The sequence below is a fragment of the Urocitellus parryii genome, chromosome 2 (genome assembly GCF_045843805.1).
Source record: "Urocitellus parryii isolate mUroPar1 chromosome 2, mUroPar1.hap1, whole genome shotgun sequence".
NCBI classification, from domain to species: Eukaryota; Metazoa; Chordata; class Mammalia; order Rodentia; family Sciuridae; genus Urocitellus; species Urocitellus parryii.
In genome coordinates, this window is record NC_135532.1 from 92,548,503 (window position 1) to 92,574,920 (window position 26,418).

The following is a 26,418-nucleotide window of genomic DNA, read 5'->3' on the forward strand; positions in this document are numbered from 1 at the left end:
TGAATCCAGAGCACTCTACCACTGAGGTAAATCTTCAGTCCTTTTTATTTTTTGAGACAGGGTCTTGCTAAATTGCCCCGGCTAGCCTGGAACTTGTGATCCTCCTGCCTCAGCCTACTAAGTGGCAGGGATTACAGGTATAATTCTGCACCCTGCATTCTAATTCTAGACAAAACTCCTAAAGAAATGGTTTTGATTTATTTTTATCACTTCTAAGTTCTTTTACCTAAAAGGAATTTATGATACTTTATTGGTATGTTCATCATATTAACCCTCAGATTCTTAGGATTTTTATCATCAAGAAGTTTTAGAGATGTGGGTGTAGCTGAGTGGTAGAATGGTTTGCCTGTCACACATAAGGCCCTGGGTTCCATCCCCAGCACACCACACACCACACACACACACACACACACGTTTTACCAACAGGTACAAAATGTAAGCTCCTTTACAACTGACATGGGTCAATATTTCATTTAGAGCTACAAAGATTGTAATAAAGCTTGTACAACAGCATAGACTACATTTTCTCAGGAAAAACAAGTACCTCTCCATAGCCCAGTACATTTTCCCAGAAAAAAACAATTACCTCTCCATAGCCCAGTTTCCCAGCTATCACCCAGGGTACAAAGCTTTTTAAAAGAAAAAGTTACCTACATTTAATACATGAAAAAACTAAGCCATGCCTGTAATCCCAGTGGCATGGGAGGCTGAGGCAGAAGGATCTTGAATTCAAAATGAACCTCAGCAAAAGCGAGGTGCTAAGCAACTCAGTGAGATTCTGTCTCTAAATAAAATACAAAATAGGGCTGGAAATGTGGCTCAGTGGTAGAGGGCCCCTGAGTTCAATTCCTGATACCCACCCACCCCAACACACACACACACACACACACAAAAAAAAAAAAAAAAAAAAAAAACTCTGCTGGCAGTATAACTGTGTTAAAGAATTTGCTGAGCATGTGTGAGGACTAACCATTACAAAAAAAAAAAAAAAAACTAAAGCACACAGAATATAAGCAAATAAAGGCTAAAGCAGAAAAAGGAGACAGCTATATATGGCCTACCTTATAACGGACTCTGAATCTAAACATCCATCAAAATTCAAGACAAATATAAAGGCCCAGTTTTCAAAGTTAAAAACAACTTTCAGCTGGGCATGGTGGTGCACACCTGTAACCCAACAACTGTGAAGCTGAGGCAGGTAGATTGCAAATTCAAGGACAGTCTTGGCAACTTAATAAGACCCTAATTCAAAATAAAAATTAAAAAGTTGGAGCTGGGGTTGTGCTCAGTGGTAGAGCATCTGCCTCATGTGAGGCACTGGATTCAACCCTCAGCATTACTTAAAAATAAATAAATAAAATAATGGCATTGTGTCCATCTACAACTAAAAAAAAAAAAAAAATTAAAAAGGGTTTTGTTCGGTGGTAGAGCACCCCTGGAAAATGAATTAATGAAAAAAGGGGAAAAGAGCTTTCCTTTAATATAAAAATAATTTTAAAAAACCTTTTCATGGGGCTGGGATTGTGGCTCAGCAGTAGAGCGCTTGCCTAGCCCGGGCAGGGCCCAGGTTCGATCTTCAGCACCACATAAAAATAAAGGCATTGTGTTGTGTCCATCTACACCTAAAAAATAAATATATATATAAAAAAAAAAAACTTTTCATTTTAGGGCTAGGGTTGTGGCTCAGTGGTAGAGTGCTTGCCTCGCATGTATGCGGCCCTGGGTTCAATCCTCAGCACCACATAAAAACAAATAAATAAAATGAAGGTATTTTGTCCAACTATAACAAAAAAGTAAATCTTTAAAAAAAACCAAAACTTTTCATTTTAAGGAAAACCCAAACATCAAGATCTATTTTGTATAAAAAAAGTTAATTTCATGGATGTTTATAACAACTTTATTCTAAAGTGCCAAAAGTTGGAAGCAACCAAGATATCCTTCAATGGATAAATGCATACACTGTAGCACACAGACAATGGAATATTATTCAGGGCTAAAAAAAAAAAAAAGAATGAGCCATTAAATCAAAAGAGTTGGAGTAACCTTAAATGCATATTCCTAAGTAAAGGGGTCAATCCTAAAAAGTCTACATACTGTATAATTTCAACTATATGACATTCTGGAAAAGACAAAACTATCTCCATAGTTTTAAAAAGAAACCAATGGTTGCCAGGGGTTAGGAGGAGAGACCAATGCACAGGTGGAATACAGAGGATTTTTTAAGGCAGTGACTATATTCTCTATAATACGATAAAGATGAATACATGACTTTGTACACTAGTCAAAAGTCACAGAATGTACAGTAAAAATGAATCCTAATGTTAACTATGAACTTTGAGTGATAATAACCAGATAATGCAGATTCAGAATTGTAACAAATCTGGTACATCTAGCACATGGGAACTCTGCACTTTCCATTCAATTTTTCTGTGAGCCTAAAACTGCTCTAAAAAATAAAACCTATTAAGAAAATTCTTTAAATGTTCTAACTTTTTATCTGGGTGATCATTACAAAAATATATACACGTTTAAAAAAATCACCAAATTTTGGGTGCTTTGTATGTATTTTTGTGTCTCAATAAGAGTCACTTAAAAAGAAAACAAAAATCCAACAAGACAAACTAATCATTTGAGGGAAGAAAAAAATCAGTGCTTAAATGAACACTCCAAGACAGAACTCTCTATCATGACAAAACATGGGTGCTGTCTAAGCACTGATATGCCCTGGCTGAATATCTTCATCTGTTTCCTCAAATGTAAAATGTCAGGCAAGCACTCTACCACTGAGCCACATCCTCAACCCTTCAAATGTAAAATCAGTGTCCCACATACACACAATATGTAACCTTTTTAAAAAAATATTTTTTAGTTGTAGATAGACACAATACCTTTATTATTCTGAGGATCGAACCCAGTACCTCATCCACGATAGGTGAGTGCTCTACCACTGAGCCACAACCCCAGCCTAACAATATATAACCTTTTATGTACTTGTCTTATAGGGCATTAGCATAGGAATTCCTTCTGACTTAATTATTCAAAAGAAAAAAACATGCAGACCAGGAAATAAAGACACCTATCAAATAAAAGGAATATTACATGTCAATTTTCTTCCAATAAACTATTTTAACTTAATTAAAAGCAAAATAAAGACATTTAAAATGTTTAATAAAACATCCTTCAGAAAAACAGTATTGAAAGAATAAATTTCTTACTTCAACCAACTCCTATGTGAAAGTTTTCTCTTACATACCTTCTCCAAAAAAAGTCATCTCATCAGCCCCATAAGAATCAATTTTAACCACACAAGATGGAACACATCTGTAATCCCAGTGACTCAGGAGGCCGAGACAGGAGATCACAAGTTCGAGGCCAGCCTCAGCAACTTAGTGAGATCCTGTCTCAAAAATAAAAAAGGCTGGGTATGTAGCTAGTTCAGTGGTAAAGTGCCCCTGAGGTCAACCCCCAGGACCAAAAAAAAAAAAAGAAGGAAGAATCAATTTAATATTTAATTCCTTCAGAGATTCTGATAGCCAAGCTTTTTTTTTCCTTGTAGTTGTAGATGGACAACATGCCTTTTGTTTATTTTTATGTGGTGCTAAGGATCAAACCCAGTGCTAGGCAAGCACTCTGCTACTGAGCTACAGCCCCAGCCCTCCAAGTTCTTAACTACATGAAGAAACTAGTCACTGAACACTGGCCCAAGAAGTCAATAGTGAAACAGAATGAAATATTCCAGACTATCCTAATAAACAACCTGTCAAAATGACCTTTAATAAAACTGGGATTTAAAGTATGAACAGCCATCTTATCTGCACCCCCCAGAAATTAAAATCCATAACACTTTTTTCTTTAAAGATAGAGAGAAAGAGGAGAGAGAGACAGACAGATAGAGAATTTTTTAATATTTATTTTTTAGTTTTCAGTGGACACAACATCTTTGTTTGTATGTGGTGCTGAGGATCGAACCCGGGCCGCACACATGCCAGTCGAGCGCGCTACCGCTTGAGCCACATCCCCAGCCCATAAAAATCCATAACACTTAAGTAAGGGTTCTTTGACACAAAAGACTATTCACAGTCAATTCTCCTTATCGATGATAATTATGTTTTATAAAGCACTAAGTACACTGAGTTATCCAATACTGAGCGAGTTACTGCACCAAAAAGAAATAAATGGTTAAGTTCCTCCAAATCACTGATCACACCACATCCTCACCCCCCAGTATGGGGGACTGAATCCAGGGGCCTTACATTCCCAGTCCTTTTAACTTTTTGTTTTGAGACAGGGTCTCACAAAGTTGCCCAGGCTGGCCTTGAATTTGCAATCCTCCTACCCCAGCCTGGGAGAACAGGCATGTGCCAACTAGGCCTGGCTCCTAGTCACAACATTTTCATCAACCAATCAATATATAACTTTTTATGAATGTTTCTGTTCAAAGACTGCTTATTTGCCAGGCTCAATGGAGCATGCCTATAATCCCAGCGGCTCAGGAGGCTAAGATGTCTCAGCAACTTAGCAAGGCCCTATGCAACTCAGCAAGACCTTGTCTCAAAATAAATACAAAAGGCCTGGGGATGTGGCTTAGTGGTTAAGTGTCCCTAGGTTCAATCCTTGGTACCAAATAAATTAAATAAAGTCTTCTTATTTAATAGATATTACTGATGTAATTAATACTGAACTCATAATCAAGAGTACTACAACTCATGCTGGAATAAAACTCACCTAACATATATATTATAAGGTATATCACAGCTTTCCTGTGCTTAGGAACATCAAATAGCACACTAGGGAGCCATTTCAAGCACTGTAATCTCCAACCAAAAAAAAAAAAAAAAAAAACAAATGCAAAAACAATAACAACAGAAGGACACTTATTTACAGTATGACAGCTGAAAAAAAGAGTTTCACCTTGTTTGAACTCAGCTGGGAACAGGCAACACCAAATTTTCCCCGCTCTGTACCTATCTGTGAATGATGGAGAAAGCATTCAAAATATTGATTTTAAGGTTACAAATAAATTCTAGCAGGTAGGCTCACTCAAAATTACAGACTCCATGAAAAATGAAGATTGACTATGATTATGAGTGCATTTATATGAAACTCTAAAAAAATGCAAATTTAATCTACAAGGACAGAAAGATCAGTGGCTGTCTGCCCAAGAAAGCAAGATGCAATGGACTAGAAAGAAGAGCAAGGAAACTTTCTATGATGGAAGGGTTTGCAGAGATATATGGATTTGTCAACACTCACTGAAGTCGAAGAATACTAGAAATGAACATATATTACCATACCAAAATTATGCCTCAATAATATTCAAAATTTTATTTAAACAATGAAAGTGGCACAAACCTATAATCCCAGTGACCTGAGAGGCTAAAGCAGAGGATCACAAGTTTGAGGTCAGCCTCAGCAATTTAGTGAAGCCCTAAGCAACTTAGTAAGACCCTGTCTCAAAATAATAAATAAAAAGAGCTGCGGATAGTGGCACACACCTGTAAATCTCAGCAGCTTTTGGGGCTGAGGCAAGAGGATCACTGAGTTCAAAGCCAGCCATTTACCCCTAAGCAACTCAGTGAGATCCTGTCTCTTAATAAAATACAAAAAAGGGCAGGGGTAACTGGGGTTGTGGCTCAGTGGTAGAGTGCTTGCCTCACATGTGTGAAGCCCTCAGTTCGATCCTCAGTACCACATATAAAATAAAATAAAACAAAATAAAAGTTATTGTGTCCATTTACAACTAAAAATATATATATATATATATATGCATGCCTGGGATTGTGGCTCAGTGGTAGAGCACTCACCTAGCATGTGCAAGTCCCTGGGTTCAAACCTTAGCACCACATAACAATAAAATAAAGGTATTGTGTCCAACTAAAAAATAAATATTTTTTTAAAAAAGAAAAAGGGCAGGGGCAGGATAATGACTAGGGATGTAGCTCAATGATTAAGAGCCCCTAGGTTTAAAAAATAAAATATAAAGAAAAAGGGCTGGGGGGGACTGGGGTTGTGGCTCATTGGTAGAGCACTTGCCTTACACATGTGAGGCACAAGGTTCGATCCTCAGCACCATATAAAAGTAAATAAATAAAATAAAGGTTCTACGTCCATATACAACTAAAAAAAAAAAATTAAGAAAAAGGGCTGGGGATGCAGCTCAGTGGTTAAACATTCCTTGGTTCAGTCTTGGTACAGAAAAAAAAAAAAAGAGGGGGGGGGATATAACTCAGTGACAAAGCTCCCCCCTGGGTTTAATCCCCAGATCCCTGATACCAAAAATTTAAATTAAAAAAAAAAAATCAGACATCAGCAGGACATTTCTGGTTTGTAGGTGACAGGGTTTTGTTTTTTGTTCTGAATTTTTCTTTCTTTCTTTATATTTGTAGATGGACAGAATGCCTTTATTTTATTTATTTTTATGTGGTGCTAAGGATCAAACCCAGTGCCTCACACATGCTAGGCAAGCACTCTGCCACTAAGCTATAGCCCCAGCCCAATGGTGTTTTTTAATATTTTGTTTTTGTGTGCGTTTGTGGTACTAGGGATCAAATGCAGGGCATTGCACATGCTCGGCAAGCACCCTGCCACTGAGCCACATTCTCAGTCCCAGATAGTTTTTTTAAAATCAGTAAAATGGCGCAAAAAATTGTTTTAAATCAGTGCCAAATTTAAAAATCAGGAAATGAACAAAACATCTATAGAGCCCATAATTGGGAAGGCTGAGGCAGGAGGATCACTTGAGACTAGTATTTCAAGACCAGCTTAGGCATTCAAGGGAGACCCCATCTCTTAAAAAATCAATAAATATCAGAAAATTTCACATTAAAATTCAAATTTCTGGTTTCAAAAATCACAAGTTCACTGATCCTTTTTATAAGGCATATACTTGATAGTTCACCCTGCTCACCACAACTCCCTACTACCCTTAGAATGTACTTCCTCATTCACTACCAACTGGCCTCTGAGGCAAATGCCATCCTTTACCAACATAGATGTTTACAATATATTTCTGACTGCAAAAAAGGTACAAATCAGAGCCAGGTGCAGTGGTATACACCTGCAATCCCAGTTAGTTGGGAGGCTATGGCAGCCTGGGTAATTTAGCAAGACCCTGTCTCTAAATAAAGTAAGTGCTATACATGTACTTCTGCAGTAGAGCACTTGCCTAACATACACAAGACCCTGGGTTCAATCCCCAGCATTGGGGGTGGCGGGGGTGGGGTGTTATAAATTAGAATATACAGTATAATCCCATTTTTAAAAAAAATTATGACATATGGGGCTGGAGTTGTGACTCAGTGGTAGAGCACTTGCCTAGCACATGTGAAACACTAGGTTCAATCCCCAGCACCATCTAAAAAATAATAATAATAAACAAATAAAATAAAGTTATAAAAAAATTTTTTGAAATGTTATGACGGTGGGGCTGGGATTTTAGTTCAATGGTAGAGTGCTTGCCTCGCATGGGTGAGGCACTGGGTTCGATCCTCAGCACCACATTAAAATAAAGATATTGTGTCCATCTACAACTAAAAAAAAACTATTTAAAAAATGTTATGTCATGAAAAGAAATTTGGTTACAAACAAAAACACTAACAGTGGGGGCTGGGATTGTGGCTCAGCGGTTGAGTGCTCACCTAGCACGGGCGGGACCCAGGTTCAATCCTCAGCACCACATAAAAATAAAGGCATTGTGTTGTGTCCATCTACACCTAAAAAAATAAATAAATAAATATTTTTTAAAAACCCACTAACAGTGAAATTACAGATAATCCTTCATTTTTACTTCTTGCTTACTCATATTTTTTCTTGTTTTACTATTGAATATATATATTCAGCTTTATTATGATTCACCCATCACACAAATAACCCACTGAAAAGTACAATTCAATGGTTTTTAGTATATTTACAAATGTATGAAAAAATCACAATTTTAAAACATTTTCATCACCTCCAAAAGAAGTCCTATACTGTTTAGTCATTACTTCCCTATCCCCCCCAATCACCTCCATGTCCTAATAAGCAACCACTATTCAACCTACTTTCTGCCCCTACAGAATAGCTTATACTAGATATTTCATATAAATAGAATTTTGTAAACTTTTTTGTCTTGCTTCTTAGCATTTTTTTTGAGGTGCACCCAAATTGTATCATTATTTCAATGCTTCATTCCTTTTTATTAAAGAATAACATATCAGTGTGTGTGTGTTCACCACATTTTTACTTATCTAAGCATCAATTAATAAACATTTTCTGGTGCTTCTCTTTTTGCTATTATGAATAATGTTGCTATAAACTTTCATGTACAAGATTTTGAATGCATAGGTTTTCATTTCTCTTGAAAAGAAACCTAAGAGAGGGATTGATGGGACAAAGAGTAACTCTGTTTAACCATTTAAAGAACTGCCAGATTATTTTCCAAGGTGACTGCGATGTTTTACATTCCCACTAGCTGTGTATGAGGGCTCCAATTTCTTCACATTTGCATTGACAATTGTCATTATCTGGCTTTTTTATTACAGAATAAATTGTTTAATAACTGTACAATCATAATACACCCAGATTTTTATAGACTAGATGGTACTCTTACTAACATCAAACTTTAGACTTGAAAAGAGTCTGGTCCTAGGGGAATAGGTATTCCCCTAGCCCAACTTAGGGATAAATATAAATGAGCTAAATCCACAAATAAAGCTTTTACAGAAGAGATCAGAGCAGATTTTCTAAACACTTACAAAACACAGTCACTAATGGAGATCCAGCACTGAAGTGAATACGGGCCACCATCAAAACTCATATGGGCTACTCCTATTGGGTGCCCTCTCACCCTGTGGGAGTCAATCTCTCTTCTTCTCAAATAAATTCTATTACACTAAAAAAAAAAAAAAATTATTTATAATGTTTCAACATAAATACAACTTCAAACCATACAGCAAACAGAGAATATTCATCTGTCATCTTTAATAAAAGAATCAAGAAGTCTTAGGTTTTCACATCCAGACCTCACTGTGCAAAAGGGAAATGAAAATCTGTACTTAAACTCAGTGTAAGCCAAACACAGTGGCACAAACCTGTAATCCCAGTCGCTCAAGAGATTAAGACAGGAAGATCATAAAATCCAGGCCTCCCTGGGCAATTTTGTGAACCCTTCTTTCAAAATATAAAGTTTTAAAAGGACTGGAGACATTGGAGAAAAGATAACCTCTTCAACAAATGGTGCTGGGAAAATTGGAAATCCATATGCAAAAATTAAACCCCTATCTCTCACCTTGCACAAAACTCAAAAGTGGATCAAGGGCCTAGGAATTAAACCAGAGACACTGCATCTATTAGATGAAAAAGTAGGCCCAAATCTCCATCATGTCAAATTAGGCCCCACTTCCTTAATAAGACTCCTATAGCACAATAATCCATATCAAGAATCAATAAATGGGATGGATTCAAACTAAAAAGCTTCTTCTCAGCAAAAGAAATAATCAGTGAGGTGAATAGAGAGCCTTCTAATTGGGAATAAATTCTTACCACACGCACGTCAGAGCACTCATCTCTAGAATATATAAAGGACTAAAAAATCTTAACACCGGGCTGGGGATGTGGCTCAAGCAGTAGCGCGATCGCTTGGCATGTGTGCCGCCCAGGTTCGATCCTCAGCACCACATACAAACAAAGATGTTGTGTCTGCCGAAAACTGAAAAATAAATATTGAAATTCTCTCTCTCTCTTAAAAAAAAAAAAAATCTTAACACCAAAAAATCTAATAACCCAATCAATAAATGAGCCAAGGAACTGAACAAACACTTCTCAAAAGAAGACATACAATCAATCAACAAATATATGAAAAAAATGTTCAACATCTCTAGTAATTAGAGAAATGCAAATCAAAACTACTCTAAGATTTCATCTTACTCCTGTCAGAATGGCAGCTGTTAAGAATACAAACAACAATAAGTGTTGGGCTGGGGATGTGGCTCAAGCGGTGGCGCGCTCACCTGGCATGCGTGCGGCCCGTGTGGCCCGGGTTCGATCCTCAGCACCACATACCAACAAAGATGTTGTGTCCGCCGAGAACTAAAAAATAAATATTAAAAATTCTCCCTCTCTCTCTCCCTCCCCCCCTTCACTCTCTCTTTAAAAAAAAAAAAAAAAACAATAAGTGTTGGTGAAGATGTGGGGAAAAAGGCACACTCACACATTCATTGCTGGTGGGACTGTAAACTGGTGCAGCCAATATGGAAAGCAGTATGGAGATTCCTTGGAAAACTGGGAATAGAACCATCATTTGAACCAGCTATCCCACTCCTCGATCTATACTCAAAGGATTTAAAAACAGCATACTACAGGGACACAGCCACATCAATGTTTATAGCAGCACAATTGGCAACAGCTAAACTGTGGAACCAAACTAGATGCCCTTCAATAGATGAATGGATAAAGAAAATGTGATATATATACACAATAGAATATTATTCTGCATTAAAAGAGAATAAAATCATGGCAATTGCAGGTAAATGGATGGAGCTAGAGAAGATAATGCTAAGTGAAATTAGCCAATCCCAAAAAACCAAATGCCAAATGATTTCTGATATAAGGATGCTCATCCATAATATGCTGTGGGGGGGCTGGACAGGGAGGATGAAGGGATTAAATGAAATCTAGATAGGGCAAAAGGGAAAAAGGAAGGGAGGGAAAGGGAGGGGGCATAAGGGTAGGAAAGACAGGAATGCGATGGTTATCATTACCCTAAGTACATGTATGATGACACGAATGATGTGACTCTGAGTACAACCAGAGATATGAAAAATTGTGCTCTATATGTGTAAAATGAATTGTAATGCATTCTGTTGTCATATATAACTAAAATTAAAAAAAAAAAAAAAGGCTGGAGATGTAGCTCAGTGGTAGACCACTTGCCTAGTATGTGTGAGGCCCTGGGTTCAATCCCAAGTGTGTGTGGGGGGGTAGAATCAGTGCAAAATCACAGACTCCCTGCCACAAAACAAACAAAATGCCTGACTGCTTCCTTGCCCCAAGCCAGAGATAAGAGTATACAGTGTAAACTTTTCCCATTTCTATCTATAATAGTTCTTTATGATGTTAGGAAAGCAAATAATTCCATTTACAACAGCCCAAGACCTAACCAAAAAGAGGATCCAAAAATATTAGCAACCAGTGTCATGTTCATCTAATACGTTTTCCAAGAGTTAAAACCAGCAGTTTAGCCTGGTGCAGTAGTGCACACCTGTAATCCCAGCAGCTTGGGAGGCTGAGGCAGGTGGATCATAAGTTCAAAGCCAGCCTCAGCAATGGCAAGGTGCTAAGCAACTCAGTGAGATCCTGTCTCTAAATAAAATACAAAATAGAGCTGGGGATGTGGCTCAATGGTTGAGTGCCCCTGAGTTCAATTCCTGGAACAAACCCCATGGCCCCCCCGCCCAAAAAAAATAGGGCTGGAACCGAGGCTTAGTGCTCAGTGGTAGAGTGCTTGCCTAGCATGCATGAGGCACTGGATTAGATCCTCAGCACTACACAAAAATAAACAAATAAAATAAAGGCATTCTGTCCATCTACAACTACAAAAAAAAAAAAAAAAAAAAAACCACCTGTTCCTGCTGATGGGCAGAATAAGCCACTGGAACAGAAGTCCTCTGTTTTTACTTTGCTAGCAAAGCAATAAACCATATATAGATAGATAGATATAGATAGATAGATACATTCACACACACACACACACACACACACACACACACAGCAGTTTTGTAGCCAAGAAAGGAGGTAGACCACAGAGCTCTTTTTGAGATTTGGATTTTCAGTTTTCAGGCTTTGTTTCAGCCCTTTCAGCAAGTTCTGCCTCTCCTCTGCAGCACTGAGAATGAGCCTGCCTTTATAAGGCACTAGAGTCAAATGTGCAAGCACCTCAAAAATGATAGGAGACAGGGACCCATGACCACCAAATCCCCATTTCTACTTGTCACTCCATTTTCTTATGTAATTATAGAAGGTGTTTCCAACTCAGAAAAATTTAGTACATCTTTATGAACATTTAGTCCTCATGTACCACAAGAAGGAGCAAAAAAAAAAAAAGTATAAAATACAATCCCTACCAGAAAGGAGCTAGATTCTACAAGAGAAAACTTTAAAAAAAAAAGTTTAGTTGTTAATGGATCTTTATTTATTTATATGTGGTACTGAGAATTGAACCCAGTGCCTCACACAATTGTAGGCAAGTACTATACCACTGAGCTACAACACCAGCCCCAGAAGAAACTTTTTTTTCCCCCTGTTATGACATTGAACTAGGGGCACTCTACCAATAAACTACATTCCCAGCTTTTTCATTTTTTATTTAAAAAGAAGGTCTCACTAAATTGCCAAGGCTGATCTTGAATTTGTGATACTCCTGCCCTGGCCTCCCAAGTAGCCAGGATTATAGCCGTGCACCACCCCAGAGGAGTCACCCCCCAAAAATGTTTTGTTTTTTTTTTTCTAAACTGGAGATTGAACCCAGGAGTGCTTTACCACTGAGCCTCACCCCTAGCTCTCTTTTTTTTTTTTTTTTTTTTTTTTTTTAAAGACAAGGTCTAAGTTGCAGAGGCTAGGCACAAACTTGTGATCCTCTTCCTTCAGCCACACATTTCACTAGGATTACAGGCATGCAACACTACACCCAACTAACCAAAAACTTCTTAAAAGAACAGTTCTGTTTTGTTATTTAAGGACTGTAATGCCACTACAGTTAAGAGGGAATGCAGCATCTGCACAGGCTAAAATGTTTTATTTATTTATTTATTTTTTAATGTTTATTTTTTAGTTATCAGCGGACACAACATTTTTTGTTTGTATGTGGTGCTGAGGATCGAACCTGGGCCGCACACATGCCAGGCGAGTGTGCTACCACTTGAGCCACATCCCCAGCCCCGCTAAAATGTTTTAATGGGTATTTTGTAAAGAAGATAGGTAAGACCTGAACTGAATCCTAGAGATAAAACTAAGGTGAAGGAACAGGATATCCCAAATAGGAGCAAAAGTCATGCATTCAGCCAGCAAGAGGAATAACCTAGATCAATAATATGTATGTAATATTAAGCACATAATTTGGTTAGGGGGAATTAGGATAAAGCATGGTGGTAGGTTGGGATAGCTGGGGCAACAGCACCTTGAACGCCACATCAGATCTCATCCTAGAAGCTTGTCAAAGTTCCTAACTTCAGCGTAGGAGCTCCACAGTCTAAATTGTATCTGTTATCCATTTTAGTTTAAAGTGCTGACGGTTATTGGTAAATTATGCATAGACAAAGAATTAAGGGCCTGCTATTATAACAAGTCTCATCATTTGCACTTAAAAAATGTTGAGCAGAGAAGTATTGCTATTTGTGTTCATCTACCACTCATATTCATGAAATAGTAAAAGTATTAAACAAAAACAAAGTTCTTGGATATTCTGATTTCCTTGAGATGGCTGTTCTATTAGGGTTATATCAACCATGTACTTTAATGGCCCCTGAATCCCTAAAATTGTATGTAAAAGTCAGTGTTGAGAACTTGACTAAGGATAGTTTATTTACATATCTCAAAGAAGTCAAATATCCAAAACAGGATAGAAATCCTCACTTAGAGTTACTATTATTTTAACATAAACTGCAGGAATTTAACCCTGTGACTGCCTTAACTTTCTAAAAGAACATTAATGGGGGGTGGGGAAGGAGGCTTGGCTTCAGACAGTTTTGACAATGTTTTATTATATCCTTCCTTTCTTTCCAAGAACTGCCCAAGGAACTGGTCTTAACAAGGTCAAAACTCATTAAAGATTCAAAAAATTGCCCTAAGGGAGGACAACAAAATAAATAAATAAAGACTACTCAATTTCTCTCTTCTTACAGGAGAACAGCAACAGGCTGCCAACTCCTCTGGTATCAGCATCTACTTTCCAAAAGAATCTCCTGACCAAGGAGCTGGTTTCTTTCAAAATTAAATATGTTGAAGTGACACTATCCTAACAGGAGTGCATAAAAAATTGTCACTTGACTTTTCAGTCATCTTATGCAGGCTTTATAGGACTACCCCGAAAAAAAAGAAGAAAAAAAAGAAAAAAAAAAAAAGAAAAAGAAAAAAATATATATATATATAGGACTACCCACAGTGACTGTATGAGGAGGCCAAAGGTCCACAGAACTCTTTCTAGATCTGCATACTCTGCCCAGAATCTCCAACATTATTTCCCTCCCAGGAAAGGGCCTGATGGTCTATTTTCATCAAATGAATACATGTAGTACTGCTAAAAGCTAATTTAGCAGTTCAAGAACATCCACAACAAAAACAAGTCTCATTTCTTTTTTCCAATTCTAACATACTCCCAAATTTCCTCCGTCTCCAAATCAAACTAATGGAATCTCTTTAGGAAATAAAATTAATCAAGTCAACACCATAATAATCTTTCTCCTAAAAAACAGTCCAAAAAGTGGACTGATAGCCACTTCCAGGTTGCTAGACCTGAGGCTTCAGCTGCAAGGAAATTATGCCCCAAATAAAATGATGGACATTTAACCAGGCCTTTCAAGAGGGAGCTCCAAAGAACACGTGAGGTTCTGAAAGAGTCTCAGGAAAAGAAGCCAGGCAGAGGGTCTTCATCCTACCAGACTTACAGGGCCGTGACACAGGACTGCCAGGCTCGCGGGAGCTTTGGCCTGTTTGTCTAGTCTTAGTCTCAAAAAGCCTGAAAAATCACTTGCAAGAATAATACCTAAGAAAGAAGTACGTGTATATCACACTCGGGAGCAACACAACGCCCCGGAGAGCATCAGAATGACACTGGACACGTTTCAGAGCTCTGGATCTGTGGAGTCCACGGCTTTGGTCAGAAAAGCTTGTTTCTCAATAGCCCGGCTAGCCAACCAACCGGCCCGCCCTAGGGCACCAGGCTCTTGGACCCCGACCCCAGGCTGTCCTCCGGGCCTCAGCACCAGCATCTGGGAGGCTCGAAGGGCTGCCAGTCAGGACACTGGAATGATGTTGAAGCGATGCTCAGCTTAAGCCCGGGCCCCACGCGCGCCCACTTCAATCCCGCGCCCACCGCCACCCTACCCGCGGGCATCAGGCGGGTCTTTCGGCCCGGCTCCTGTCACTCACCGGCCCGGCCCGGCCCGGACAGCGGGCGCCCAAGGCTCCCCACGGGAGCTGGGCCCCCCGGGCCTCCAGATTTCGGCCCGCCCCAGGAAGGCAGCACAGGTGGCTGAGCCCCGCAGCAGCGGCCCCGCAGCGGCCGCTCGGTCCAGCTCCTGGCGCTGCCCACTGGGTAAGGATCAACAACAAGATGGCGGCCAGCCGAGGGGGCGGAGACCGGGCGTCATAGTAACCAAGAAGCCAAAGAACCCGCCCCCAACTGAGGCTATCCCCAATCAACAGCCTCTTAGCCCGACACCCGGAGGAGTACTTTTTGCTGACCGGTCGGATGGCCTGTCAGTCAGAGCCTGTCTCTCACGCCCCAAGCAGAACGCCTGGGGCACGTGACTGTGACGGCGGGAGTAGGCGCATGCGCGCCGTTCTCTAGACCTGCTGTCGGCTGAGCTTTTGCTGGCGACTCAGGCCGGAGCGCCCTTGGTTTCTCTTCCTGCGTAGCCCCCTCATGCCTAGCCAACGTATCTTGTCACACTCGCGCACACACTTAGAAAATGTCAGCGGTATTCTACTTGCTTTCTTTGTCAGCCACCCTGGAGTTGGAGAGGGCGTTGACACATTTTCTGTGGTGAGGAAACTGAGGCCCGAGAAGGGAAGCCGGGTCAAGGTCACGCCACCTCTGGAAGTGGAGGCAAGCACTGGGTTTTAGCCTTTTCCTATGTCTCCAGAACATAAAGAGTGTCTTCTCAGCGGCTTCCACATTTGCTCCTTGCTTGGCCTGAGGTGCATGCAGCCTTTTGTGCTGCCTCAACAGACCCTGGCCCATTTCCCATACTTGTTCTGCCTGATGTGATGTCCCCCAGCACAAGCCCTAGCACACAGCCAGTATATCCTCTCTACCCTGGAACATCTTAAGTTCCTGTGACAGCATTTTGCCCTAGACTGTCATGACCTGCCTCCAAGGCAGATTATGAATCCATAAAGTGGTCATCCCTTGTTCTCCATGTAGATCACCTAACCTTGGGCTTGGCTTAGGGGTCAGGACGCCAAATGCGGCGGTTCCATGTCTGGTCGTACACTCAAATGCCTGGACTAGCTAAGTCTGACTTTTGAGCCTTAGCCTCTCTGAGCCTTGGTTGCCCTATCTGTAAAACAAGGATAAAAGCCAAGCTTCTCAGAGATGCAGATTTAATGAGCCCTTAGAGCTATGTAAGAACTCAGGAAAAATCCACTGATAGCCACATTCAGGTTGCTGGACCTGAGACCTGCTCTTTACACTCTCACTTTGGTGGAAGCCCCATTAAGAGTTCTTTTCCCACAGAAGGTGCTCAGCTTCTTCCTGGGCTTGGGATATCATACTGGATCAGGAAGGGAGGTTGTTTAGTGCCCAGAGCCGATTCAGGCCCACAGACTTAAAAGAGGAGGGGATGATTTGATATAATTTAGGGATTCCGTAGTAAGGGTAGCCTCGACCCAGACAATAGGTCTTCTTAGAGGGCTGGCAGTCAGACATCTGAGCCAGAGTGGGTGTGGAGAAAAGATCAACACTGCATCCAGCAAGGCTGGCTTTCCTGCAAGTTGCTGTAGGTCAGCTGACTGTGTAGAGCATCTCAGCTGAGCACAGGGAAAACTGAGGATAGAAGAATCAGAATAAACATTTAGGGTGCAGTAATCAGAAAGAAAAGGGGCCAGGCGCGGTGGCGCATGCCTGTAATCCCAGCAGTTTGGGAGGCCAAGGCAGGAGGATCGTGGGCTCAAAGCCAGCTTCAGCAAAAGGGAGATGCCAGGGCTGGGATTGTGGCTCAGCGGTAGAGCATTCACCTAGCATGGTGGGAACCAGGTTCAATCCTCAGCACCACATGAAAAAAGAAAATAAAGGCATTGTGTTGTGTCCATCTACACTTAAAAAATAATTTTTTTTTTTTTTTTTTTTTTTGTGGTGCTGGGGATTGAACCCAGGGCTTATATGCATGCAAGGCAAGCACTCCACCAACTGAGCCATATCCCCAGCCCGATAATTTTTTTTTTTAAAGTGAGGTGCTAAGAAACTCAGTGAGACTCTGCTTCTAAATAAAATACAAAATAGGGCTGGGGATGTGGCTCAGTGGTTGAGTGTCCCTGAGTTCAATCCCTAGTCCCCCCCAAAAAAAGAAAAAAGAAATGAGAACACCATTAGAAGAGGGCTTCCATCAATCTTACCAGGACTAGCCATGCACAGATTTTTCAAGTCTTCACCACTCCTCAACCCAGTGCAAAAGCTCTGGATCCTTCCCAATAGAACCTCTACACATTGTTGGAAAATGGCCCTGAAATTTGGTGGGACCCTCAAAAAGCAGCAGTGTCCTCCTCTTTGTAGGAAAAGGAAGCAGTCAGTTTCTGAGAGGACAAGACAACTAGAGGTCCCCTCAGTCACTGACAAAAATAACAGAATCTAACTTCTGCAGAGTATCAGTCACTATCAGAGCATCATACAATGTCTCTTTATTTTTTGTTTTTTTTTGTTTTTTTTTTTAAAGAGAGAGAGAGAGAGAGAATTTTTAATATTTATTTTTTAGTTCTCGGCAGACACAACATCTTTGTTGGTATGTGGTGCTGAGGATCGAACCCGGGCCGCATGCAAGCCAGGCGAGCGCGCTACCACTTGAGCCACATCCCCAGCCCATCTCTCTTTAAAGAAAAGTAACCTACTGGGCATGGTGGCACATTCCCGTAATTCCAACAACTTAGGATGCTGAGACAGGAGAATTGCAAGTTCAAGACCAGTCTCAGCAATTTAGTGAAGCCTCAATCAACTTAGTGAGACCCTATTTCAAAATAAAAAAAAAAAATTAAAAAGGGATGGAATGTAGCTCAGTGGTAAAGTATATCTAGGTTCAATCCCCAGTACCACCACACCCCCAAAAAAAAGAAAGAAAGAAAAGAGAAGAAAAACAACCTTACCACTCCCTAGGGTATGCACGTAATGTAGCACTTTCTCCAAGTAAGAACAAGGAAACACAAATCTGAGTTTCTCCCACATATAGATTACAAATCTGGAACTATTCTGTTTGTAATTTTGTTTATTATTGAATCAACTTGAAATCATTGTACATGATCATGTGATGAAGAAATTCCAAACAGTGAAGTAGATGCTTTAGAGCCAGCGCCTTAGAGATGCTTTAGAACTCATGTTGAACAGGTAATCTTGGCCTGTACCTGAGCCCAGATAATCAGAAGAGAGAGGAGTCAGAACTCTCAGCAGAACTTCCTTCCTCCCCTTACTATAAGAGAATACATTCCAGGACCTACAGTGTGACAACCCCCCCTTCTAACTAGAATCCAACCTGTTCTTTCCCTCCTTTCTCTGATTCAAATGCCTAAGAAACCTCAATTCTCCAAAACTGGACACCATTTCACCTATGGTCATTGCCAGATTACTCTACCATAGTTCACTTGTGACACTGGAGTATCTTGGAAGCACTCCCCTCATCATTCCCCTCTCCCCTATGGGTGGAAACTAAACTAGGTTTAAGTCATCTCTAGGCTCCACCAGTATTTGACAAAGATTGGCTGAACGGTGAGTGTGGGCGAGAGAAGATCCCATTCAAAAAAATGTAGATGGAGGATACTTGGTGATAAGAGAAATACTGAGATACGGTGAGAAAAGAAAGGAATTCTGGCATTAAGGGCCCCAGGAAGATAATGGTTTGGAAAAAGTGGGGACTCGAGGGCATCCTGTGCTCTTCCATTAAAATGTTCCTGAGGAGAAGAATGAGAGGATGCAATATGAGTTAAACCTGCCCACAGGGAGCAGATGGAGACAGGCCCTGGAGGGGCCAGAAGTCCAAATGCTTCCTCCATCCTGATGATGCTGATGTGGACACTTCCATAAGAGTAGCCATTTACAGGTAAGGAGTCGGGCTTGGCAGGGACAGGGAGTACCCTAGAACAACCTCATTGCCTACTACTCAAGAAAGTCAGTTGACATACCAGTTCATGACACTGCTAGGTACCTGGGACATCTCCATCCTTGGTGCCTCCAAACTACTCAATGGATCCTTCATTCCCCTGGATGCTGGAGCAAAGTAGGAGAAGAAGCACAGGGTAAGGCCTTGAGCCCCAACCTGAGTTTAAGAGGTGGGCTCTCAGGCATAGAGGCCTGGAAAGGAGACTGACCTCAAAGCCTGGGCTGGTTTGCTTGGAGCCTGAAGTACCTGGGTCAATCTAAAATGCCAGGAAGAGAAACCAAGCAGTAAGGGCAACAGGCCTGTTGGCACCAGGAATTAGTACCATTCATCTATTGGTATTTGATTATTGTCTGTATTTGATGCCCACATTATTATTCCCATTTCCCCTGGGTTCAGTTCTATGCCCACAAGGAATTCAGTCTATAGAAGTAGGGCAGATTTTAAGTGGAGAACAGGGGTCAGGAATAGGGAAATACCCCATGCATGACAGACTCAGAGCCTCAAGCCCTGAGCCATCCACACCCATCCCAAGACTAAGCTCTGCCTGAAGAACACTTTCTTTCAGTGTCTCTCTGACTCTAATCTGAAGACTTATGGAGACTCAGCATTTTTCTCCTCCATATCAGTTCTATGCCCATCAACTTTTTAAAAAATATTTTTTTAGTTGTAGATGGGCATAATGTATTTATGTATGTATGTATGTATGTATGTTTAGGTGGTGCTGAGGATTGAACCCAGTGCCTCACTCATGCTAAGCAAGCACTCTACCACTGAGCCACAATCCCAGCCCTATGCCCATCAACTTTTGCATTGTTTTTCAAATTTATAAAACCACAGTCAGGGTCCAAGGTGACCTGGGGGAGGAAGGGAGCATGGGGATAGCAACCCTACCTCTGAAGGAGCCTGTTGACCAGCCATCCCAGAGCTAGAAGCAGAAGGGCACCAGTTGCTGTGAGCACCACCACAAACCAGGGTTCGGGCTGCCAGAAAGTCTCTGTATATGTTACAAGCAGGGGTGTCATCACTGAGGGCTCCTGAAATGAGAACCATAGACTCATCACTGCCCTGCCAAAATGTTTTGATTATTGAGTTTTAAAACCTCTCCACACCCCAGATTTGCTCTTCTATATTGCCAGGTTCTTTGCACTAGCAGTTTCCTCCAGAATGCCTTTCTCCATCATTTCACTTGAAAAACCTGGGTCTCCTCATCCTTCAAGGTCCTTTTGCCCCATCCCCCAGGCCTGAGGAGCCCCCTCACTGTGGTTCTTTGGGTGCTCATGGCCACGGTGCTGGCCCTCCAGGGAACTAGATGCACAATGATGGTGACTGTGGTGCTGAGGTGGGGGATGGAGGGACCCGCGTCAGCCGCACGGATCAGTAGTTCATAGGTACAAGGCTGTTCTTGCCAAGGAGGTCCCAACATGGAGTCATTGTGCACCAGGATGGCCTCTTGCAATCTGAACTGGTTCTTGCTATCTCCTGAAATCAGAGTGGCAGAAGGAGACCATTGCTGGCTGTGGCTTGCTCCTCACCCACAGGTTAGTGGCCTCTACAATCCATACCTCCTATGATGCTGTAGGAGAAGGTCAGGCGCTGTGGCTCCTGGGGTATCCAGCATGATACTTTGGTCACCTCCACACTATGGCCCAGAGTAGTATAGATGGTAAGTTCCTGAAATGGGGGCTCACACTCAGGGGGATGGTCATTCACATCCTGCAGAAAGGATACCAAGTTATAGGAGTGAGTTTGACCCACTTCCCAAACCCCCTCAGCCTTGTCCTATCACATCCAGAGCCTAGGCAACAGGTACTAATGCTTTCTTTCCCCAGTGAGGCTTTACCCATTCCAACCAACCAATGGAGGAAACTAAGGCATGGTGTGGAAAAACAAAAGGCCAAAAGGCAACTCTTGCCTCCCTCCCCACGTCTTTTCAAGGCCTTGGGGTTCAATTACCTCAACCTCAATGGTAATGGTACAGGAACCTGAGCGGTGGTAGGTGGGGTCCCAGTCTTGGCCATGGTCAATCAGCAGAATAGTCAGTCTGTACAGTCTCTGCTGCTCATAATCCAAAGTCCCCAGGAGGTGAATCTCTCCTAGAGGGTATGGTCACAGCTTCAGCCTGCAAAGCCAACTCTGGCCCCACCTCTCCATCCTACCCCTGGTGTGGAAATACCACTGAGATGATCCACAGCAAAGATAGAGGATCCATCAGATGTGTAGTACTCAATGCTGTTGTGTGGGTAATCCATATCCGTGCCCACCACAGTGCCCAGCAGTGTGTGAGGCCCTGCATCTTCCTGAACCCGGAACGTGCGTGGGGCACAGGCTGGGGTGAACTCATTGACAGGTGTCACCATCACCAGTACTGGAACTTCAGCTGGGGGCCATTTGTCAGTCAAGGGGCTGGTCTGGGTGCTCAGCCCTGCCTTGGGGGTCTGAGGAAGGAGGCATAGCCCTGCTCTGGGGCTTCAAGGAAGAAGAGAGTTGGAGAGAAGGTGGCAATAACCCTCCCCTTCTGGAGGTCTAAGAATGACACTGTAGGAGTCTGAAATGGAAACAACCCTGCCCTGCTGGATTCTGAGGGAGGAAAGATGACTATTACTTGGGAGAGGGACAATAGACAAAATGGGATGGTAGACTGAATAGCCCTGTCCTGAAAGTCCAGGCCTAAGTATGGTCACTCACTGGTCATCTGGGGCTGACCACCATCAAGCACCAGGATAGAGGCTGCATGCTGGAAGCAGGTCCCAGGAGTATCACAGTCCAATGTAGCATTCACCTGATCAGAGGGGTCAAAGAGTGAGGCCCAGCCAGGACCTGGGAGAGCCATAAGCCACACTGGGCTACCTCAGGTCAGGGCATCTACCCTGGTCCCCTGTTTCGTAGAATGCAAAGCAGATTGGCTCAATAATCATGGAATCCCATCCCCATGGTCTCAGTGTCCATATATCCTTGGCCCATCCACCCCTTCCTGCTGCAAGCATCCTACAAGTGGGCCTGGGAGTGGGAGCCCAGCACCTCAAGGACCCTGTCACGAAGGCAGAGACTGGCAAGACCAGGAGGGCTGTGGAACCACAGCTGGTAGTTGAGGGTGGCGCCAACAGAGTCTGGGTCAGTGCAAGTGATTGTGTTCAGCACAGTGCCCACCGGTGTGGTCTCCGGGATTTGAGTCCTGAGAGTAGAGGACCACAGCAAAGCAGGAGTCTGACTCAGCTGTGAGCCACAGATCTCAATCTTACCCCAACAGTCAGGCAAGGTTCCTGCATACTCACACCAGAAGAGCCGGGATGCAGAGTGGGGGCCAATGGTTGACAGAGAGCACATTCACAGTGAGATCGAGCTCCGCACTGGCCCACGGCTGAAACCTTTCAAAGGCCTTCACCTGCAGCCTTGTGATCGCTGCACCTCGGGTGTGAGCCAATTCTAGGGGCATGGTAGTTTGGACTACCCCATCCACTGGGTGTGATGACAAAGCAGAGAAGCAGAGCTCGGCCCTGCCCTCAGCTCAATGGTTCCCCCAAAACCGTCAACAGCCTCACCCTTGGAGGCAGCGGATACCACTCCCGCCTCCTACTTCAAGGTTAAGACCCCAACCTGACCTTGCCCCAGTCGCAGCCCTGGCTCTGGCCTTTTTTCTCAGGTGGGCGAGATCACATAGGGGCACCTTTAGACAGGTTGCAGAGACATCCAGGTACCCTCCACCCTGCCTTGCCCCTCACCGCTTCCGATGGAGTAGAATGGACTGGGCACTGGAGAAAAGATTTCATAGCGCAAGTTGAAGCCCCTAGCCTGGACTTGAACCACCTTGCTCCCAGGGATTTTGGCTTCAGGAATGGTGACATTCTGGGCCTTCTGTCTAGATCAAAAGTGAAGCACTGGCTTCTGCTTGCTCCTTCTCATCTGGTGCCCTGCGGGTAGTGTCCTCCTCCTCTGGGGTTTCCCTCCTAACAGAGTTACAATGTTCCAGCAACCCTGCACCTACCCCTGATTCCCTAGAGCTAGGTCCTGCTATGCACCCCCTCATTCCCCTAGTATAGGGGAGCCTTACAGGAAGGAGACCTGGCTGGATGGTGCAGGCAAAATCTTCACCACCAGCATTCTTTGGCAGCTTTGGCCTTGTCCAAGTGACACTGAGATCTGCAGCTGGAAGATCTACAGGACATACAGGATAGGAGGGGAATCTCAATGTCTATGCTCAGTTCTCCCCTCAAGACCTCCACAAGGAACTCCAACTTTTACTCTTCCCCCATAACCAGTCATTTTTGATGACAAGTATTCCTTTGAGTCCTATACCTTTGGGACATAAATTCTCCTGTTAGGTTGCAAACGACTCAAGAAAGTGATATCTGAGTCATTCACATGTGAATTATTAGATTAGAGTTGCTAAGGGCCAATTACTAAGAGGTGGAAATTTTAAAGAAGAAACTTTTCTAACCTCTTTACTGGCTGCTTAACCCAGAACTTTCTCTTAAAGTGTTATTGCCCTAAAAACTCTCCTTCTTGTTGAGGGACTCTTTCTCTTTATGAACCAAGCCAAAGTGAGAGCATGGTCCACATAGGGCAGGAGATGCAGGTCTGGGAGGGAGAGGCAACAAATTTTCAGAAGGTGATGATATATATATATATCTCCATCCATCCCCAGGTCCCAAGTCATGCTTACCTTCTGAGCCTGGCCTTTGAGACCCTGAGATGGTGCCCGAAGCCAACCCTGCTCATTGATGGAGAAAGGTCCAGGGAAGTATGGAGGGTCCTGGGCGCTGATAATGTTCATCTAATAGAACAGAGATGCTAGCAGCCCCAACAAGCCTCCAGTGCCCCAAGCACTACTTTCAACAACCCAGGAGGCACCTGTCCACACCTGGTCTCCCATGCTCTGCCACTGACTCTTGCCCCAGCCTAGGCTCTCTGCCCTCTACTGGGAATCCTGATACTGACCCTCAATCCTTTCTGCTTTAAAAGCAATTATTTTGGGCTAGCGATATAGTTCAGTTGGTAGAGTGCTTGTTTCAATCCCCAGCACTACATACACACAAAATCAAAACAAACAACAACAACAACAAAAAAAAACCAATTATCTTGTTTTTAAACTATGTTTCTTTTTGAGGGGTTACAAAATGTTTTTTTTTTTTTTTTTAAGATAGAGTGAGAGAGAGAGAGGGAGAGAGAGGGAGAGAGAGAATTTTAATATTTATTTTTTAGTTTTTGGCGGACACAACATCTTTGTTTGTATGTGGTGCTGAGGATCGAACCCGGGCTGCATGCATGCCAGGCGAGCGCGCTACCGCTTGAGCCACATCCCCAGCCCTTACAAAATGTTATAAAATTGCAATGGAGGCCTGGGGTTGTGGCTCAGTGATAGCGCGCTTGCCTAGCATGCGTGAGGCACTGGGTTCGATTCTCAGCACCACATACAAATAAGTAAAATAAAGGTTCATCAACAACTAAAAAAAATTGTAATGGAAAACTCAGAACACATATGAGAAATTGAAAGAAGAGCTCAGTTCCTTAGACTTCTCTATGGGAACAATTACAGTCAGTGGGGAAAGGGTAACATTAGTGGCTCTCTTCAAGAATAGGCATCATGCACAGGCTCAGCTGTGGATTGTAGTGTCCCTCTGCAGGCTGTAGCTGGTCAGGCAGTGGTGAGCTTGTATTCCCCCATCCCACTCGCACACACATCATGTCATCCACTATCCTATGTGCTGGGCTTACCTGAGTTCCCTGGACTTCTAGGCCTGGGAGCAGCAGAGTGTACAACCGGGCCCCAGGTTTGACTGTCTCTGGCACCTGAATGGTTTCCCCACCTGACCAGGGGGAAGATCAGGGAGGCTCTCTTCAGGTCATGCCTGCCCACCCCTGCCTGCTGCCCCTGGCCTCACCTGAGCTAGCAAATCGATCAATACACTGGATATGGCCAGAGTCCCGCTGCACATCCACAAAGAGTGGTCCCTCCATCACAATGTTGCCACATGTATATCGCAGCCGCAGCTCATAGTGGTTTACTGCAAGGGCATCCAGCCGAGCTGAGCTGCTCAAGGTCACCTGTGGTGGACAGGCAGTAACATGTGGGGCCTAGTCTCTCTGTCTCTGTATACCACCTCTGGCTTTGGGGAATTTCAGGTCTGCCCTGTGCCCCCAGTTCCCAGTTTTACTCATGACTCTACCTTTCCCACATAGGTCCCCTGCCACCTGGTCAGGCTGGGTGGGTTGAAAAAAGTGGTAGGTGGTTGCACATTGACCAATTCCAGGGTGGGCATGTGGGAGGAGCAGTTGAAGGAGAAAGACTGAAGGATGGTGCCAGGACCCTCGCGTTCAGACACATTTATGAACCAGGGCAGACTGTGGAGGTCTGTGAGGAGCAGATAATTCAGGCTGGAGGCCCCCCATGCTCAAGGAACCACACTTGTAAACAAAGTCCCACCCTTTTGCTGCAGGGTCTGACAACACCTTGATATCAAACAGCCAAGTTCTGTCCTTGTTCTCCACATCTGACATTTTATAGATGGGGAGAGATAACTGATTGAGGAAGCAGAGATAAGAAACACTGATCAGGAGTTCAGACCCTTACTCTAACCCTCACCCTGAATCTGAGGGTCAGAACTCCCAAGGAAAACTGGGGTATCCCCATATACCAGCTTCTCACCAGAGACAACCAGAGCAAAAAGAAGCATCAGGAGCCTCAGCAGCACCATAGTGGCCTGAAGAGATCACAGAGGAGACTGTTTGTCAGGCCCACCCCGTTGCCAGGTCAGTTGCTCAAACACAGTCATGCAGGCGGGCCTTTGGGACTCCAACCCCACCCATCTCTGGTGACTGAGCTCTAGTTCCCTGGGAGGCCTCCAGAGGCCTGGAAAATCCCATTTTCCACTGTTTCCCAGTGAATTCCCCCATTCATTATCACAACCCTAAGAGGATGTGATACAGGTGGTGAAACTGGCCCCGCTGTTCTTGGAGACAGAGAAAGCACAGCATTCAGGAAAACTGAACCCAAATCTAGTTACCCCACAAACTCCCCCCTCCACATCATTAAAGTGTCTTCAAAAATCTCAGTTCAGTCATCCACAGAATCTCTCAATAGTTGTCTATGTTCAACAAGCAAAAGAAATCCTTGATTGTAGATAGAAAAGTAGTAGTTACCTATGGGAATATCAACTGGAGGGGACACAAGGTAGCTTCCTGGATTGGAATGGCTAAGGATGTACTATATTTTTAAATTATTTATTTATTTATTTATTTTGATACTAGGGATTGAACTCAGGGGCACTCAACCACTGAGCCATATCCCACCCCTATTTTGAATTTTATTTAGAGACAGGACTCACTGAGTTGCTTAGCACCTTGCTTTTGCTGAGGCTGGCTT

General features: G+C 43.0%; 2 protein-coding genes across 5 annotated transcripts in view; both read right to left on the reverse strand.

The window, feature by feature from the left end:
- Ip6k1 (inositol hexakisphosphate kinase 1) overlaps positions 1-15,308 on the reverse strand; it is a 59,544-nt gene extending 44,236 nt beyond the window's left edge. For 3 of the 4 annotated variants that reach the window (XM_077795258.1, XM_077795257.1, XM_077795259.1), the window contains exon 1: positions 15,124-15,308. The gene's annotated coding sequence lies outside the window, so the exon portion shown is untranslated. Of the gene's footprint in view, positions 1-4,911; positions 4,928-15,123 lie in introns of those variants that run through there. The other variant, XM_026383758.2, reaches the window with a different exon arrangement.
- A 2,936-nt stretch (positions 15,309-18,244) lies between these two features.
- Positions 18,245-25,750, reverse strand: Cdhr4 (cadherin related family member 4). Its single transcript, XM_026383733.1, is given in 20 exon segments — positions 18,245-18,306; positions 18,819-18,849; positions 19,077-19,137; positions 19,139-19,165; positions 19,267-19,314; positions 19,950-20,092; positions 20,317-20,537; positions 20,621-20,771; positions 21,012-21,151; positions 21,232-21,435; positions 21,744-21,837; positions 22,077-22,230; positions 22,331-22,514; positions 22,778-22,914; positions 23,107-23,210; positions 23,719-23,829; positions 24,771-24,862; positions 24,938-25,100; positions 25,223-25,407; positions 25,702-25,750. Coding segments are annotated over 20 exon segments (2,361 nt in total).
- Between the last annotated feature and the right edge of the window lie 668 nt (positions 25,751-26,418).